Source organism: Pungitius pungitius, chromosome 5, assembly GCF_949316345.1.
Source record: "Pungitius pungitius chromosome 5, fPunPun2.1, whole genome shotgun sequence".
Classification (NCBI taxonomy): Eukaryota; Metazoa; Chordata; class Actinopteri; order Perciformes; family Gasterosteidae; genus Pungitius; species Pungitius pungitius.
The window spans coordinates 20,114,040-20,132,098 of NC_084904.1; the positions used below are offsets into that span (position 1 = coordinate 20,114,040).

Below are 18,059 nucleotides of genomic sequence, written 5' to 3' on the forward strand. Positions count from 1 at the left end.
ACAAATGTTCTGCAGCTTTTTAATCTATCTAGCGATCTAACTATTAAGTTAAAACCGGATGGTTAAGGTGACATACGTAGATTTATTTTTGTGGCTGGCTCAAGGGATGTATGGTGAACATTAATCACTGGTTAAATACCTTGGCTTATTTCTTATTTAAGAATTTCTCTGCAGATATATCAATGGTCCCCATGGGATAAAGCGCTGCATTATAATCTCAACATCCACTATGTAGACTACGACTAAAAACAAAACCCTCTGGCTTTTGCTTTTGAACCACGTTGAGTGTCCCCCTCAGGGATGAATCCTAATGTACTGTAGGTATCAACAATAACAATAACATAGTAATAACTCTATATAATATAAAAGCATTTTGACTGTGTTTATAGTGTTGTGAGGTGTAGATGTTGCAATTAAAATATATTTCATACATCAAGTGTTTATGTACAGCATAGGTGGTTATACTTCTTCACACTTCTTTATGAATATAAAATGATTTAAGTTTATATATTTGTAAACTGGTACAAGGGCGTTTTTTTTTTTTCCGCCTGCCTGTAATTGCGACATTTTCGACGGCCCCTGAAGGCAGCACGGACGTAGTGGGAGAGGCGGGTTTGTTGACTTCGGCCGCGCTGTAGCAGAGAACTGACGCTGGCTAACGTTACCTCGGGAGAGTGAAAGCCACCCTGGGGGTTGTTTTTTTTTAGGAGACGTCAACAATGTAACTCTCGTCGTACGAGCTTTATCCACGGATATCTGGCACGAAGGAACATGACCGCCTGCAGATGAACCGTCGTCGGAGCGGGGTTTTTTTTGTGTGTGTTGCGACCGAACCCGGACGCGGCTCCAGCGTGCCGTTAGCTGAAGTTATTAAGTTCCCCTCCGGAGTGAATGGGGAACGCTGGGCTGACCGCGGGTACTTTATGTAACGCTACGTTAGCGGGCTAGCCAGCCAGCCGAGGAGGAAATGAAGAACGCTTTCCCCCCCAAATGGAGTCCTACCGTGAAATAACGACAGTTGTTTTAGGGGCTTTGGTCTGAGACGGTGGGGGTTTTTTTAAAGCGAAGCGAAGCACAAGTGTGCCTGGTCGTACGTTCGCTGTCAAACTGTCGGCTCGTCCTGGCCTAGGAAGCTAGCTGCGAGCTAGCTGGCTAGCTGCCCGCCCCGGCTCATCTTCCGAAGTAAGTGGTTGCTCTCGTTAACATTTTTTCGTCGACAGCTCTCGGGGTTTGTTTTAAGTGCACAGACGTGAACGTACAGCGGCAGTGCGGCGAAGTTGCTGAGATGTACGTTGTTGAGTGTAACGTTGGCTAACTCCTAATGGAGGTGGGTCTGTGACGTCGGGGGCGTCCTGGCGTTCGGTTAATCTATCGGAGCCATAGCTTAACGGCAGCGCGCGAGATCACGGCCTCCAGGAGTTTGCTCTCCAGCGAACTTTCCGATATTATATTTGACTGGATTTTTTTTTTTGATTTTTTTTTAACTTGACATGGCAAACCCCTTAGGTGACCGCTCCACTTGCATTGACAACAATCGTGGTCCAGGTCCAGGTTCCCCCTTTTTTTTAGTTGTAAATGTAACGTAATAATGCAGTTTTGTAATTCTCCTGGAGACGGATTGTGTAAAGACCAGTCGGACATGGTATGAGGTTAACTGCCAGGCATGCGTCTCGTTGTGGTGTAGAATAGTTTAAGAGAATACACGAACTCAAGACACACCTCTTTAGACTAAACCTTGACTAAACACTAACAAACTGTAGCACTTAAGTGCCATTATAAGTACAATTTATCTATAACATGTGAAACGGCTTATTTGACGAAAATTATACTTTAGTCTTTCTTGTTCTTCTGAGTTTGTATCTATGGTTGAAATGCACTTATTGTAAGTCGCTTCGGATAAAAGCGTCGGCTAAATGACATGTAATGTAACTCAGATGCTGACTAATTAAGTGTTCCTTTTTTATGCGTTTTGCTGAGCTATTGATAGTTAGTCACGTACACAGTACAATGCTGACCTTTCTCTGTGTTAAGTTCCTCAAATGTAAGGATTGGCCGCTTTTCCCTGTTTTCTTTGTTTCGTTTAGCTTCAAGCCTCCTTTTTGTAACTTTTGTAACTTGACTCCTTAGGACCTGGGGCACTGACATTTTATAGACTGCACTTCCATCCGAGCCTCAACTACATATCGATGTGTTATGATTTGTCTTTTTTTTTCTCCCAGTTTGAGGCATAGCGATCCATTCGTTAACGTCGAATGAAAAGAAATGTATTTCAATTGAGTGTGAATATGAAACACATAAGTAAGTGTTTGCCACTCCCTCAAGGCGCCGCATTTGGCAGCAATTCTACTCACAGCTTTGCACACCTAGTCTGTTTAGAAACCACATTTTACCATACGTGAAGTACTTGGTATAACCAAGAGACGTCATCTTTACCATAAAAACATAACTCTCTTTGAGTTGTTGGGGGCCCTGCCTTATCTTTTAATACAGACCTCATCTCAGTTTCTTGAACTTACCTACGTTACAAATACCGAAGATACAGATTCCATGGTGGGCTGATTATAGAAACAAGGGCCGGACCCCAGCCATATCATAGCCTCTGTGTTCTAGATTATGGCCGTGGAAGAAATCCAACACCCAAAATTCAGCCCTCGCTTTGATATATTTCTGTATTTGAGGGAAGGGGAGGAGGGATGGGCTCAGCTGCCACACGGCTGCAAGATACATGTACCAGTTAGAATAGTTTTTTTTTTTTTAATTGATTATTTGACATTCAAACCCTGGTAGCCTAACCAATGAGGGAAATGGTTTGAACTCGATGAGCTGTGGTGACAAATGTAATGCCGCGGAGTCTCAATTACTCTGTTTACAGTGAGACGCTTGTAACTGGATTCCGTAACTCTCACTGAGAGACGCCTCTTTTAGAATTCGATTTACAAATTGTATGAAGTTCTTTCAGACAGCGGCTCCTCTGCCCCGCAGCTTTATGCAACGTTGACGTTTCCATAACAGTTTATGCAACTGCTGAGACCATGTTGACCGAGCTGATTAAAAGCATCACATTGTGCTTTCTGCTCACATCCTGCACTTATCTGACTGAAGTTTTTCCTCTGCTGTTTCTTGGCCTCCCCTTACAGTCATGGACCCTGTGACTGACGCATGCCCTGCGCTGCACCGAAATGGGGCGGCCCATCGGGAACCGCCGGTCGCCGCCGCCACGCCTCTGAAGATCCACTTCTACCACGGCGGCCAAGGAGCGGCGCAGTGCGGCTTCCTCGGCTACCCACCGGGGGACTACGTGGCCGAGGAGCTCTGTATAGATGCGGCGGCGGCGTGCAGTGAGTAATCAAACCATGCAGGCCGCACAAAGCGCCCACACTCGCGTGTTGCGCTGTAGCGCGGCGCATAGGTCTTGAGATAAGGTTATCAAGAGGCCACAGTGACAACTAACACTCGTTGGCTGGTTCAATATTCTCAATGCCTTGTTTACAGTTGGTCTTGCTTTCCTTACTTGTTCCAGGGACAAAATAATGTAGTCTGGCTTTTTTTTTTTTTACTTGTTGTTGTTGAATTTCAGAATCACTATGATGCAAATAATACACCGATCAGGGCTTGGCAGGCTGATGCTAGAGTAACCCGCATGTTTATGGAATATCATGTTATGTGTGTGATGATGATGAACCAAACACAGCTGACATTTGAGACCATCTCTGCTGACCTTTTTGGTCTGCTGTGTCTCCAAGTTTCCCCTAAAGGATCCCAGGTTGTTAACTTGTTCATTTGGTTTTCCCATTAATTTATATCAATTAAAAAGGGAGATTGATTTAGAGCACGCGGGTGATGCGCAGTTAGCCAACCTGTGCACTTACAGACAACAGTTTGCATACAGGAATAGAAGCACGTTTAGACAACATGGTTTCTCATTCTTTGTCTGCTTTAGGTATATCGCCGCTGTACTGCAACCTTTTTGGTCTCTACCGAGAGCGAGACAGCTTGTGGTTTTCACCCAACCACATCTTCCAGCTTGACGAAGCGGCCTCTGAAGATGTGTTTTTCAGAATAAGGTAGCATACGTACATTTTCCAGATTGTCATTGTCGTGAAAAAGTCATCGTCACGTTCCTTGCTGCATTTTCATAATCATGGTTTACCACAGGTACTACTTCCCTGGCTGGTACAGCGGTGGGTCATCCAGAGCGTACCGATATGGGGTTTGCAAAGGGTCAGAAAGCCCCGTCCTCGATGACTTTGTAATGTCATACCTCTTCTCGCAGGTGAGCGGTTCCGCCTACACACACACACACACACACACTTTTTATTACTTAAATTGAAGAAGAATTGATCCTTTGTGGTGTTTTAAAGGGTTTATGTTTTTGGGGGTCTATTTTTCAGCCTCAAATGCAGTTATTGAAGCCCAGGGACAGTTCTTACCGTGTGTAATTTACTAAAGAAGTAACATATTCATGGTAATCAAGAAAGATGTAACACAGTGCATCAAGGGGCTCATTGATGTAGTTTCCCATAATGCATTTTTACCCAAATTTAACCCATCAGGTTAATGTGGTCAAGGAATCCCTATTGGTTCACATTCTTCTTTGGCTTTATTTTAATGCCTTTGCGATCCCTGTGGTTTTGTGTTTGAATGGACTAAATTATATATTTTGCTTGGGTTTCTTTGCTTATCAATAAAGAAAAAGTACTTTTTATCAGATTGAATAATCAATTCAGCAATCTAAAGAATACTCAATTACTAAAACCATGGAGAGCTTCAGCCCTTTCATGCTGCACATTTCAACAGGATCATTCAGGGTTTGTACGGTCATGGAAAACCTGGAAAGGGTGTTGTTTGTCATTGAGTCGTATTGCGCTGCAGACACGTGACTTTGTTTTCTTACGCAAATGACCGGAAATCGTTTGATTCGTTTCGTCTTCGATTTTACGCAGCAGTTAGCGTTAATACATTCTGTCACAGGGTAGATAAACAATATCCTCTTGTGCAACATGATTGCTTTGAATATAGAAAGGGGTAAAAAAAAGAAAGGGGGGGGGGGAAGTATTAGTTCAGGCACTGTTTTAAAGTATTGTTTTAGAACTGGTATCAGGAAAAACCCAAATGATACTCATCCATAGTGGATAATTATAAATGTAAAAAAACAGGCTTTCTTGGGGCCTAATTGAATTTGAGGGGAAACGCCGTATATGCCTTCGAATTCTCATTGTTAGTTTAAATACCACATTTACTCACTTCAAGATTTTGCAACATTTTTGGTCATGGAAATTTTGTTTGAAGTCATGGAAATCCATTGGTCAAAATGAACCCTGATCACTGTGTTTAGTATATCTAAACTACCTGAAGCTACCTGAAGCCAGTATTATGACTTGAGCTGAACCCTTAGTGGACTTAAGGGTTGTTTGGATTTATGCCTGTGTAAATCTGCCATGGCCGCTCGGGGTCACGCACGCCCAAAAGAGAGAAGGGAAGCACCGCCCCGGGGTTCGCTTGTAGGGTGCATTGTGTTTGGCGCCGTAAAGCCATCACACCTGCTCACATTCACCCGGGACGGATGTTTTGTTGTTGGCTTTGTGAAGGATGCACCACATTCCTCGCAGCCTAATCTCGAGCTGAGCCTCTGGTGTTTGTGGGGAGAAAAAAAAGAGCTATTATGACTTTCGATGGGAAGTGTGTCTCCGCTGTTTGGAGTCACCACTCCAAATGGCTGATTTAACCGAACCTACCCCCCCCCCCACCCTTCGCCTCTGTTCTTCCCGCTCAGTGGATCTGTGCAGTGTGTCCCGCTCACACCTCAACCCTGTTCTCCCAGCTGCAGGTTGCATATCAAAGCAATGACTCCGAAGCCCTTATTTTTCAAAGGACAATCATAATGCATTCGTGCTACATGAATTATGTTCCTCGCTCCGCGCAAGATTTTGTTTACTCCTCGCATGTGAGCGCGAAGCTGTCCCTACTCGACCTTCGGCACACAAACACAAATACAGATCCGTACAAATGTGTCCGCTGGGTTCAACTGAGATCGTGTTTCGTTCCGTGCAGTGGAGGAACGACTTCGTCAATGGCCGAGTGAAGATCCCCAACTCCCATGAGGCTCAGGAAGAGTGCCTCGGCATGGCTGTCCTCGATATGACACGGACAGCCAAGGAGAGACAGATGTCCCCGCTGGACATCTACCACACAACAAGGTACTGGTGGATTCTTCTTGGGTTGTGTTGAATACTGGTGAGGTTATAGTGTAAATGCTAACTGTTCCTGTGTATTGTATTGTATGTACAAATATGTGTAGTTAACACAAACTTTTTTTCATTATTCTTTGGGATTTAACCATTTTTTTTTCTATTAGAAATGAGAAAAGTAAGAGTCCTATTACTATGTGACAAGAAGCCACTGTTATCACTAAAGTTACTCATGGTTATCTTCTATACATAATGCAAACATAAGGATTCGTGCTCACGCACACAAGTGATGCTTCCTGTTTGCTTATTCCCAGCTACAAGTCCTTCTTGCCGAAGGACATGAGCGCTCAGATCAAGGACTGCAACTTCTTGACGCGCAAGCGAATCCGATTCCGCTTCAAGCGCTTCATCCAGCAGTTCAGTCAGTGTCGGACCACCGTGCGCGACCTCAAGCTCAAGTACCTCATCAGCATGGAGTCCCTGGAGAAGTCCTTCTACACGGAGACCTTCCAGGTCAGGGAACCATCCAGTGGACAGCTCATCATCCTGGTGGCAGCGGACTGTGGCATCCGGTGGTGTCGAGAGAAGCCTAAGGATTCCGACCAGGTTGGTGCTGATGGAAATGAGTTTTAAATACTTTAGGTCCCACAATAGTTGGAAAACAACAAACCCAATGTGTCCTTGAGCATTGGCGGTATTTCACGATAACCTATACAGGCTAAGTTTATTGTAAGGTGGCAATATGTAAACCTGTTCAACAGTACCTTTTCTCATGCTGTTTGTCCAGGAGCTGCAGTCCCTGTGTGACTTCCCCGACGTCACCGACATCAGCATCAAACAGGCCGGCAAGGAGGGGGCGGTCGAGAGTCGGGTGGTCACCATCAACAAACAAGATGGCAAGAATCTGGTAATTTAACTTTACTCTGTCTACTCTGACCAAAGCCATTTTTACGTGAAGCCGGTCCGCTATCCCAGAGAGGGATAGTGTGTGGCTTTTGGTTTCCAATTAGAAATGTAACACACAGGGTGGTGATGGTTCAAGACTGATGGATGTTTACGCTTGTGTACTTCAGGAGCTGGAGTTCCTCAGCCTGTCTGAAGCCCTCTCCTTCGTGTCCCTCATCGATGGCTACTACCGGCTCACCACGGACGCGCATCACTACCTTTGTAAAGAAGTGGCTCCTCCCAGACTCGTGGAGGCTATCGCGTCCCATTGCCACGGCCCCATCTCGTAAGCTCAATTCACATTTCCCCTTTGAGCATAGGCAAGGTTAGCAAATCTCAACAAAAAAAACCCTTTTCAGTTTATTTCATAAATGTCTGTCCTAATCTTGAATGATGGGAATGACTCGTTAAGATAATATGTGGTGTGGGACAGTGACTGTTTGTGTTTTCGTGCCGGCGCTTCGCGGCTGCAGTATTCTTTATGCCGACCCGTGCATCCAATGCGGGTTCAAAGCATTCAAAGTATTCTGCATTGTGTTGCAGAATGGAAATTGCCATCAACCGGCTTCAGAGGTGTGGAAACAAACCAGGGTCGTTCATTTTGAGATGCAGCCCTAAGGACTTCAACAAGTATTTTCTGACGTTCCCCGTTGAGGTGGGTGAAACTCACTCCTTGGCATCTTTCACTATGTTCATTGACAACTCTCAGGGTAAAATACAGTTGCAATTGTCCTTGTGCGTGTGTGTGTGTGTGTGTGTGTGTAATCTAACCTTCCACGGTTATTGTATCAGCTTTGTTTGTGCTTTTCCACTTTTTCTTCAAACTCAACATCAATCAAAACTTCTCAGATGCATCAGTGTTTAATGTGCTCTTTAGCATCATGAAAAAAAATGAACCAACAATATGAAAAAACATCTGACAAACTGCACTATGGAAGGCTCCATGTAGAGCGAAGCTTTCTTGATGAGCTCTCCATCCAATTGAATTGAACCGGTGTGACTGACCCACCCAACGACGTGCTTTTCCTCCTCTGCAGGCGTACGATGCTGTGGACTACAAGCACTGCCAGATAACCCGGTCCGCCAGTGGGGAGTTCAACCTGAGCGGAACCAAAAGAACCTTCAGCAGCCTGCAGGAGCTTCTCAGCTGCTACCAAAAGGAGACGGTGCGCTCTGACAGCTGCATTTTCCAATTCAGCAAGTGCTGTCCACCTAAACCCAAAGGTAAGTCCAAGCAACTGAGGATTTCCTGCAAAGATTTGTAAACCTTAGCAAAGCGTGTGTGAAAATACGAATGTAACTATTATGTGGTGCAATTCTATTCATCTGGCGCTCTGTCGCAGATGCGGCAGTGGAAGGTCTTGGCTGTAACTAAGGAATCCTCCAGCTGTATTATGTTCCTATGCTGCTGAAAACATAGACAGATTAGAATCTTGGACATGCAAATAATTGTGGGTTTCATAGTCCGTAATAGTCATTCAATTGTCTCTGTCCTTCTGGGTAATTAAACTATCGCTAGTGGAACAGGTGGTGGAGTCATTTCCACGAAACACAATGTGTCATCTCTGACTCACGTTTGTTCTCAAGCTTCTACGTCACTGTTCCAATCAAACACATTATACTTCTCTCTCTCTCTCTCTCTCTCTCTCTCCGTCAACAGAAAAGTCCTGCCTACTTGTGTGTAGGACCAACAAGGGCTGCGAAGTGCCTCTCTCTCCATCTCTGCATCGACACAACATCAACCAAATGGTGTTTCACAAGATCAGGAAGGAAGACTTGGAATTTGTAAGCTTTGTTCACAAGACCCTCATACGTCCAACGAGTCGATACTTGAAAATGTTCCAGTATCCTATGCTGTGTATTTTACTGACACGTCGTACTCTGAATTAATTACATCAGCTGTCAAGGGTCGAGAATTCAATCTGAAATGATGGTCTTTCTTTCAGATGGAGAGTCTAGGCCAGGGGACATTTACCAAGATCTTTAAAGGGGTGCGCAAGGAGCTGGGAGATTATGGGCTCGTGCACCAAACAGAAGTCGTCATGAAAGTCCTGGACCAGGCCCACAGGAACTACTCTGAGGTGCGTGGCTTTTTGAAGTTTGCAGGAACACTTGTATCGGTTCTCAGAGGGCTGCTTTGTTCGGTCGCTCTGTCCTCGTCCAGGTGAAAAATATAGCGTGACTAAAAAGACTAACAAATTGTAACACATAAATTGTAATGACTTTCATCTATAACAAGTTGTAAATCACCTTATTTGATGAAATTGCACTTTCTTGTTTCTTGTTCTTCTGAGTTTTTATCCCTATGGCGTTGGTTTTAGATTTTTGGACTGCAAGTGGTCATGAACTTTTATGTTTCTATGTGGATTAGGAATGGTTCCTCTTGATTTTACACACCAATGTAAGACGATGGCAGTTGGTCGAGCCTCACTGAGTGACGTGACGCATCATGCACGGAACTGTAGTTAAATGTGACCTAATTCATGTTTTGCTCCGTTGCTGCTTAGCCGACATAGAGATGTATAATTATGATTCAATTAAATGTCTTTTTATTGAGCGTCAACTCTTACACCCATTATTATGAAACATTTTTTTTCCTTTTGATTTTGCTTGCTGTCATCATTTTTCCTGTTGTGTTTCAAATGTGAGTGAAAGTGCAGAACATCTAAAGCCTGTGTTTCTTAGAATGCTGAAGCCTCAACTTCAGATTAAGTACAAGACAAATGCATCACATTTCTTCCAGTTACTGTCTTTTTAATACAAATTCCCTCTCTTTAGAGATTGTTGAACCTTCTCAAATAGAGATGCTCCTTAGTTGCTGTCAGGGAATAATTACTTTTTTCTATCCTAACCGTCTTCTTTTGTCCTCCAGTCTTTCTTTGAAGCTGCCAGCATGATGAGCCAGTTGTCCCATAAGCACCTGGTACTCAACTATGGTGTGTGTGTTTGCGGGGAAGAAAGTAAGTCAGCCTTGGAAACTTTGAAGCATGTTAGCAAGAGTACAGTAAAGAAAACACAACACAAATGCAACCACGTAGAGACAGAAATGACATGAAACTTGTGTTAATTAAGTTAATTACAAGGCTATTTAATAAAATAACTTAAATTACCTTAATCTGTGGTTGTTGAAGGATTATAAAAAGTCCTTCTGTAGCAACATGTGCAGAAGCTCATAAGAATGATGTTTAATGGATTTTTTTTATAATTGCAAAAATGTCTTATCTGGTTTCAGATATTATGGTGCAGGAGTATGTCAAGTTTGGTTCACTGGACACCTACCTGAAGAAGAACAGGAACCTGATTAACATCCTGTGGAAGCTGGAGGTGGCCAAGCAGCTGGCCTGGGCCATGAACTTCCTGGTAGGGATATTCGTGTGGTGCCAGGTCTTATGTCGAGTAATGCAGGGTGTCTGGTTAGAGATTATTCCGCCTCGCGTTAGGAGCTGGAGACGGTGTGCCTCGGGAGGCCGTTAACGACTTGACGCGCCTCTCCCTCTCTGAACCTGCAGGAGGAAAAGCAGCTTGTCCACGGCAACGTTTGCGCTAAAAACATTCTTCTGATCAGAGAAGAAGACCGGCGGGCTGGGAACCCCCCCTTCATCAAGCTGAGTGACCCCGGCATCGGCATCACAGTCCTTCCCAAAGAAAGTGAGTTTGGGGCTGTGCTCATCTTAACTGTAGCACCCATCTTCATCCAGCAGGGGGCGGCGATTCAACAAGGCTCTGTTTGTGATGGAAAAAAAGATTTTGTGTGGTCCATGGAGTAAAATGACTCCAATGTGCCAATTAAAATATAGAAAAACAGTTGCATTGTTTTCCTCACTGCTGGTTTGCAATCCTGTAAAAAGTCAGACACATTTTCTAACAGTGGATTATTAAATGTTTTATTTGCTTGGGATCAGTCCTGATTGAGAGGGTGCCTTGGATTTCCCCCGAGTGTGTCGAGGACCCAGCCAACCTGAGCCTGGCCGCGGACAAGTGGAGCTTCGGCACCACGCTGTGGGAGATCTGCAGCGGTGGGGAGAAACCTTTGGCCGCACTGGACAACGCCAAGGTAGGACATGGCGGTGTGATCTAACAGATGTGATATATATATATATATACTAACCCTTTTTGTCCCCTCAGAAAACCCTGTTCTACGAGGACCACCACCAGCTGCCGGCACCAAAGTGGACCGAACTGGCCAATCTGATCACCAGCTGCATGGACTACGAGCCGTCTTTCAGGCCCACGTTTCGTGCCGTTATCCGTGACCTCCACAGCCTCTTCACACCAGGTCGGTTTGTATGCTCCCAGCGTCGCCGCTACACCGAATCTAGGTCGCACCACTGTGGAATCTTGAAATTTCCCCTGAAGATGCACCATCGTCTAAGACTATGGATTCAGTTAAAGTTAAAGATCTAGCGACTTCCATCACATTTTTGGAAAGTTTATACTAAAATTTGATAAAAAATATAACTGAATATGCTTAATTATTGGTTGAAGAGGTGATTGGCGTAACTTGTACAGGTTTATTTCTTTAGCTTCCGAGTTGTGGATACATGATACATTGAAGGTGCCTGACTGTTGTCTTTGTGTCCCACAGACTACGAGTTGATCGTGGACAGTGACATCCTGCCGAACAGGACGGTGGTCTCAGGCTGGTCCACCGGGGGCTTTGAGAGTCAGGAGCCTGCTCAGTTTGAAGAGCGACACCTCATATTTTTACAGCAGCTGGGCAAGGTAAGAAGAAGTGTTTGAAACTGTGCCTTTTTAAGAGCCGATCGTATGTTGTCGTGAAGATTTTAGACTTTCCTCATGAAATAACGGCTATGCGCATGCTGCATAGAGGTATGAACGGGTGCTCACATCTATGCATTAAATTAATAGTAAAATCTGGGTTGCAAGCTACCGACGGCTAAACCTAAGATGGTCTTCTCCTAAAGGGGAACTTTGGCAGCGTGGAGATGTGTCGGTACGACCCGCTTCAGGACAACACTGGAGAGGTCGTGGCCGTGAAGAAACTGCAGCACAGCACTGCAGAGCACATACGGGACTTTGAGCGGGAGATCGAGATCCTGAAGTCCCTGCAGCACGAGAACATCGTCAAGTACAAAGGCGTTTGCTACAGTGCAGGTGAAGCTCAGCTCTAATTCACCCCCGAGATGCTTCCTTATTTGGGAGGAGCATTTGGAGAATTGTTTGGCACGCATCCTAACTTTCACATTTTCTTGTCTCCTCTCAGGACGACGGAATCTCCGTCTGGTCATGGAATATCTGCCGTTTGGAAGTCTGCGCGAGCATCTCATGAAGAACAAGGAGAGGATCGACCACAAGATGCTTGTGCATTTCACCTCACAGATCTGCAAGGTGCTTCCTTTCGCCGAGTGCCCCGCGGAGCTGCGGAGCCGCGGACACATTTCAATCATCTCGTTCTTTCTGCGTTCACAGGGCATGGAGTACCTGTCGAGCAAGCGCTACATCCACAGAGACCTGGCAACACGGAACGTCCTCGTGGAGAGCGAGCAGAGGGTGAAGATCGGAGATTTCGGCCTCACCAAAGTCCTGCCTCAGGACAAGGAGTACTACATGGTGAAGGAGCCAGGAGAGAGTCCCATATTCTGGTGAGTCTGCTTTAGGCATATTGGTTCTCTCCTCGTGAGGCTACAGGAACGGTCCACACAAGCCGCCAAAGTCCCCATAATATTTAAAAGTTTCCTGTAGTAGCTTTCTTTTTTCTTTTTTTTAACGGGCCTGATCAACATTTGCTGTAATAGCGAAGGCCTCACTCTTGAATGCTGATCCACGTTAGTGATTCTGGTATCTGTCCCGGTGTTGAAGACAACGTCCAAGTCCCCACCTGGGACCTACAGTCACGCGGCTTATGTGCTGTTTCGTAGGTACGCCCCCGAGTCGCTGACTGAGAGCAAGTTCTCCGTGGCCTCAGACGTCTGGAGCTTTGGAGTGGTGCTCTACGAGCTCTTCACCCACAGCGACAAGAACTCCAGCCCTCCGGCAGTAAGTGCTAACGCACACACACACATACACACACACACATACGCAGGCATTTTTCACCGCCTGGTCAACTTTATGCTGCTTTTCTCCCTCCGGATATGTCCGGTTTCAGGCCACTGGTCCAAATGTCCAGCGTGGTTCACAAATAGTGACACAATTTAACACGATTTCATTGGAGGAATCCTAAAACGTGAACGCGTCCTCTATTAGTTTATATGTTTTGCCTCATCTTGGTTTGAATCAATGTGTCCTGATCTTTCAGCTGTCCACCCTCTCCTCCTCCTCCACAGGTTTTTATGTCCATGATGGGGAACGACAAGCAGGGGCAGCTGATCGTCTATCACCTCATTGAGCTCCTCAAGTCGGGCAGCAGGCTGCCTCAACCTCTGGGGAGTCCCGCGGAGGTAGGAACAGCCGCTGCTATTTTCTCTCCGACTGGACATGTTTGTTTTATCCGTTTTAATTTTAAGTTGTTTTGTTCTCCTTTAAAAAGCCTCAATAGACACGGCGCGTACTGCTCTTAGTTAGTCGGTAAATATATTTGTGTGAGTGAGAGAGCTGCACCTAAATCTTTCGTGACCCTGATGAAACCAGTATAGCGACTAACCCTGCAAGCGGTAACCTCTGTAACGCGTTTGCTCGTTTCAGCGCCTCGCTCAGCTCTCGCCCTCCCTGTTTCTGCCCTCAGATACACGAGATCATGGAGGAGTGCTGGGACAACGACCCCGGCTTACGTCCGTCCTTCAAGGAGCTCGCCCTGCGCATCGACCTGTTCAGGGACAGCAAGGATTTCTAGAGAGAAAAATCACCCAAAGTGCCGCACTCTCCCTCAACCGAGTCGCTCTTCGGGTTGTTGCTCCCGTTTGTGGCAAAGGGGGACAGAGTCTCAAACGAGATGCCTCTGCTGAGGGTCCGCTTGTGGGGAAAAAAAAAAGCATGTTGTGACTGGAAAAACCGTCGATCCAAACTGGGACAAGCTGAAAAACTACTGCCGAGGTGCCTTTAAGCAAGGCAACAATCTTCCTGAAGTGGAGCGGAGCAGAATGGAAACGGGGGCCTGGATCGAATGGATAAGTAGAGTCCAAGACTTTGTGGAGACTCGGAAGATGATTGCCGGGCTTAAAGCCAGAGATGCTTGTGTGAAACAAAGTATCTGTGTGTGTCTGTGTATCTGTACAATTGTCTGCGTGTGTGTGTGTGTGTGTGTTGTGCTCTTTACAAACAGCTAGCCGGGCTAGCTCTCGCCATCTTACTTTCCCCTCTCCTGAGGATAAGTTGTCTAATAGAGCTGTGTTTTCTGTGTGCGTGTGTGTATACACCCACAGTGTAATAGTGTAAATATGTCCAGAAAGATTTTATAATTTTATAAAATAAAAGTATAGTAAAGTACTATATTTGAACTACGAGCAACATGTCAGTCTAAATGAAGAATATACAGAGGTGAGTTAAAAATCTGTATCTGTTTTTTTTTTTTTTTTTTTTTGTGAGAGGTGGTGTGAAAATTAAATACCAGTTTAAGAAAAATCGTGTATTCCGTTGCTTTGGAAGTCCGGTACGAATGAAATGTGCTTTACAGACAACACATTTGTATTCTGCGACACCAAAGCCAGCGGAGACGCTCAACGTATTGTTTTGACATGGAAACGTAAGGGGCAATGACACGAAAGATCACGATGTAATGAATTTGCCTTAATTAGAAGGCTAGTATCTCAACGCGTTTTAAAATCCGAAGCATGTCGGACTGATGCGTCTTGCGAATAAAGCGCAGACAAAGGAGGAGGCTGGGTTTTTAAAAAGAGCAGGTTGATCATAGAAAAAAACTGAACTAAGCAGCTCCAGTTTATTTCAGCATTAAGAATTGTGTTCAGAAGGTTGACGTACTTCTTCTAAGCAAGTACACACTTAAGCATTTGATTAATTGCATGTGTGTAACTTAAGTTGTTGTCCACATAGCTCTGCAGGAGGCAACATTTAAACTCTGCGTATTATGTAACTGCAGTAATGGAGACCAAGGGGTTTCCACCAAATGGCTTAATGCCGCTTCTTGCAATCTATTTAAAGGTACGTTACAATCCCTCCACACAGAGCAGAATACAAATGTTCATTTACTAAGTCAAAATCATGAGTTAATCAGTTGTTATTCACTTCATTTAAGAAACATCGAAATTGTTATATGATTTGTTTTGACTTACACTTTCTCTGATGTGTCTTTGTTGTGGTGGTAAAATGGTCTTTCTCAGATTAAATCTATAAAGTATAAAAAAGCACAGTGCGATCCACAAGAGGAATTCTAAAATATGAATTCGCTCACTGTCCCTTGTGCAAAACTGTAAAGCAGGCGTCGTTTTATTGTTTTAAATCGCACTAATTGATGCTTCGTCTTAAAAGCCGGATGTCGCGCACCCTGCTGCGCATGCGCGGCCGCCTCATCCACACGAGACGACGTTACAAGGTGCGCGCGGCCGTCTCACACAGTCACACCGGGCGCGTGAGTCGGGTTTTTGTTTTTTTGTGGGCGACCGGGAACAAAAAGTGAAATTAATACCTCACGCATTCGAGCGAACGGACCCCTTGTTTCTGCGGCGGTTGTTTTCGTGTTTTCTTTTTTAAATTCCCTTAAAAGTTCCGCTTAGGCGCGCGCACTGCGAAATCTTAAAATGAGAGGCGCAACTCGGCCGAAGTGCTGAAGGGAAACGGCAGCATCATGTGTCGGTGCCAGCAGGTGAGGGACCGAGGGAGCAAAAGCTTCAGATTCGGATCTATTTATTGTCTGTATAGGTTCAGCTGTGCTGTTGTGTTGTGATAGGCCGCTGCTTGTACTATTTCATTTAGGCTCATTAAAAATAACGTTGCATAATGGCAATAGTTGACAGTAAACAACTGTTAACGACGGTGTTATTAAATACTTTTACGTGTTACAGACTACTTTTGTCACCACTGGTTATTTTAATACCACCAAATGATAAATAGACCTTAAATCCCTTTTTTTTTTCTTCTTTTTTTTTAAATACCTGTGTGTGTAATTTTCAAGAGCCCCGCTTAGTCCGTTTGTTGCACGGGACGGGGGGTGGAGGGGGGTGGGGTTGAAGATGGCGTCCAGGGCACCTCCCGACGGGGGCTACGGCTGGGTGGTGGTCACGTCGGCCTTTTTCGTCATGGGCCTCACCGCTGCCGTCCTTAAGAACTTCGGCCTCTTCTTCCTGGACATCCAGAGCCACTTCGGGGTCCTGACCAGCACCACCTCGTGGGTCACCTCCACCACCATCGTCACGTTTCACCTCGGCGGTAAAGACGTCGTGAAGTCACGAGTGGTTTCACAGCTCCACGCGTTTGGTTGTTTGTTTTTAATGTGTGTTTTCTTTTTGGCCCTCTCAGCCCCGTTGGCCAGCGCGCTGACGATGCAGTTCTCTCACAGGCTGGTCATCGTGGTCGGAGGTCTGCTGTCGGCCTCCGGCCTGTTGCTGGCGTCTCTGGACCTCGGCCTGCCCTGGCTCTACCTCACCATGGGCGTCCTGGAAGGTAGACTTTCGTGACACCCCCAACACCCACCCCCACGTTCACATTTTTGTAGATAATCTGAGGATATCGCTCTGTTAATTGAAATAATATCTGATGACAGGTTCCTGATGAATTGATTGAAGGCCTGAACGTGTTATTTTTTGGGGTTCAAACTGTCCCTGCTTTCGGGTTTTTGTCGGTTACACAGTCAGGTCTACAAATATTTCACCATGTTGTATCTGTTTCAATTCGAAACCACAGTGGCGTACAATCAAGATATAAAACATTAAACTGAAGTGTTGGACAGACACAATAAGAACATTTTATTTTTCTTGCAGTATATAAAACACGGGATTCTTTGAGAAAATAATTCACTGGCGTTTAAAATGAAGGTGAGTTGCGGCCCTGTTTCTTACTCCAATACCCCTTTGGCACCAGAGAGAACATATCTTTGCAGGTGGGTCGCTTGACGGCGACCACTTTGTTTGGCCCCCGAAAAACAACATCACATGACTCGCGCTCCCCCCCCCCCCTCCCCCCCCCCCGAAAGGCCCGACTTGACGGTCACCGGTCTTATGTCCCCCGCAGGAACTGGCATCGCCTTCGCGTGGATCCCCGCCAACAGCCTGGTGAGCCACTACTTCTCGCGGTGGCGCCCCATCGCCTACGCCGTCGCCAGCTCCGGGGAGTGCGTCTTCGCCGTCGTGTTCGGCCCTCTGTTCCGCTGGCTCATCGAGGCGTACGGCTGGCAGGGGGCCCTGCTGGTCATCGGCGGCCTTCGTCTTGCGAATAAAGCGCAGACAAAGGAGGAGGCTGGGTTTTTAAAAAGAGCAGGTTGATCATTGAAAAAACTGAACTAAGCAGCTCCAGTTTATTTCAGCATTAGGAATTGTGTTCAGAAGGTTGACGTACTTCTTCTAAGCAAGTACACACTTAAGCATTTGATTAATTGCATGTGTGTAACCTAAGTTGTTGTCCACATAGCTCTGCAGGAGTCAACATTTAAACTCTGCGTATTATGTAACTGCAGTAATGGAGACCAAGGGGTTTCCACCAAATGGCTTAATGCCGCTTCTTGCAATCTATTTAAAGGTACGTTACAATCCCTCCACACAGAGCAGAATACAAATGTTCATTTACTAAGTCAAAATCATGAGTTAATCAGTTGTTATTCACTTCATTTAAGAAACATCGAAATTGTTATATGATTTGTTTTGACTTTTAAACTTTCTCTGATTGTCTTTGTTAAAAGACTAAAATGGTAAAATGGTCTTTCTCAGATTAAATCTCCCTAAAATAATAATGTATAAAAAAGCACAGTGCGATCCACAAGAGGAATTCTAAAATATGAATTCGCTCACTGTCCCTTGTGCAAAACTGTAAAGCAGGCATCGTTTTATCGTTTTAAATCGCACTAATTGATGCCTCCTTCTT

The 18,059-nt window shown here is 45.3% G+C and overlaps 2 protein-coding genes across 4 annotated transcripts; both read left to right on the forward strand.

Annotated features, from left to right (window-relative positions):
- Positions 1-615: 615 nt before the first annotated feature.
- On the forward strand, positions 616-14,039 carry jak2b (Janus kinase 2b). The gene is made up of 24 exons (XM_037481462.2): positions 616-1,182; positions 3,138-3,338; positions 3,941-4,064; positions 4,156-4,273; positions 6,052-6,197; positions 6,503-6,794; positions 6,976-7,095; positions 7,262-7,419; positions 7,677-7,788; positions 8,171-8,357; positions 8,794-8,918; positions 9,080-9,214; positions 10,006-10,093; positions 10,366-10,493; positions 10,643-10,781; positions 11,036-11,187; positions 11,259-11,409; positions 11,719-11,855; positions 12,059-12,248; positions 12,358-12,482; positions 12,564-12,736; positions 13,013-13,130; positions 13,418-13,531; positions 13,816-14,039. Exons 2-24 carry the CDS (start codon positions 3,140-3,142, stop codon positions 13,921-13,923), a joined length of 3,339 nt encoding a protein of 1,112 aa, XP_037337359.1. The 5' UTR covers positions 616-1,182; positions 3,138-3,139; the 3' UTR covers positions 13,924-14,039.
- A 139-nt stretch (positions 14,040-14,178) lies between these two features.
- On the forward strand, positions 14,179-17,476 carry LOC134129089 (monocarboxylate transporter 13-like). 3 transcript variants are annotated; one of them, XM_062562516.1, is made up of 4 exons: positions 14,179-15,849; positions 16,159-16,412; positions 16,503-16,646; positions 17,214-17,476. In XM_062562516.1, the coding sequence occupies exons 2-4, from the start codon at positions 16,217-16,219 to the stop codon at positions 17,462-17,464; spliced, it is 591 nt and encodes a 196-aa protein (XP_062418500.1). In that variant the 5' UTR covers positions 14,179-15,849; positions 16,159-16,216; the 3' UTR covers positions 17,465-17,476. The 3 variants fall into 3 exon arrangements, with proteins under 3 accessions (XP_062418500.1, XP_062418501.1, XP_062418499.1); XM_062562517.1 differs by having other exon boundaries at positions 16,340-16,412; XM_062562515.1 differs by having other exon boundaries at positions 14,179-16,412.
- The last annotated feature ends 583 nt before the right edge of the window (positions 17,477-18,059 follow it).

Coding starts and splice junctions, on each gene's coding strand:
- jak2b (XM_037481462.2), top strand. CDS start 3,140: ATGGACCCTGTGACTGACGCATGCCCTGCGCTGCACCGAAATGGGGCG. Junction 13,131..13,417: donor AGAACTCCAGCCCTCCGGCA/GTAAGTGCTAAC, acceptor CCTCCTCCACAG/GTTTTTATGTCCATGATGGG. Junction 13,532..13,815: donor CTCTGGGGAGTCCCGCGGAG/GTAGGAACAGCC, acceptor TTCTGCCCTCAG/ATACACGAGATCATGGAGGA.
- LOC134129089 (XM_062562515.1), top strand. CDS start 16,217: ATGGCGTCCAGGGCACCTCCCGACGGGGGCTACGGCTGGGTGGTGGTC. Junction 16,413..16,502: donor CGTCACGTTTCACCTCGGCG/GTAAAGACGTCG, acceptor TGGCCCTCTCAG/CCCCGTTGGCCAGCGCGCTG. Junction 16,647..17,213: donor CACCATGGGCGTCCTGGAAG/GTAGACTTTCGT, acceptor TGTCCCCCGCAG/GAACTGGCATCGCCTTCGCG.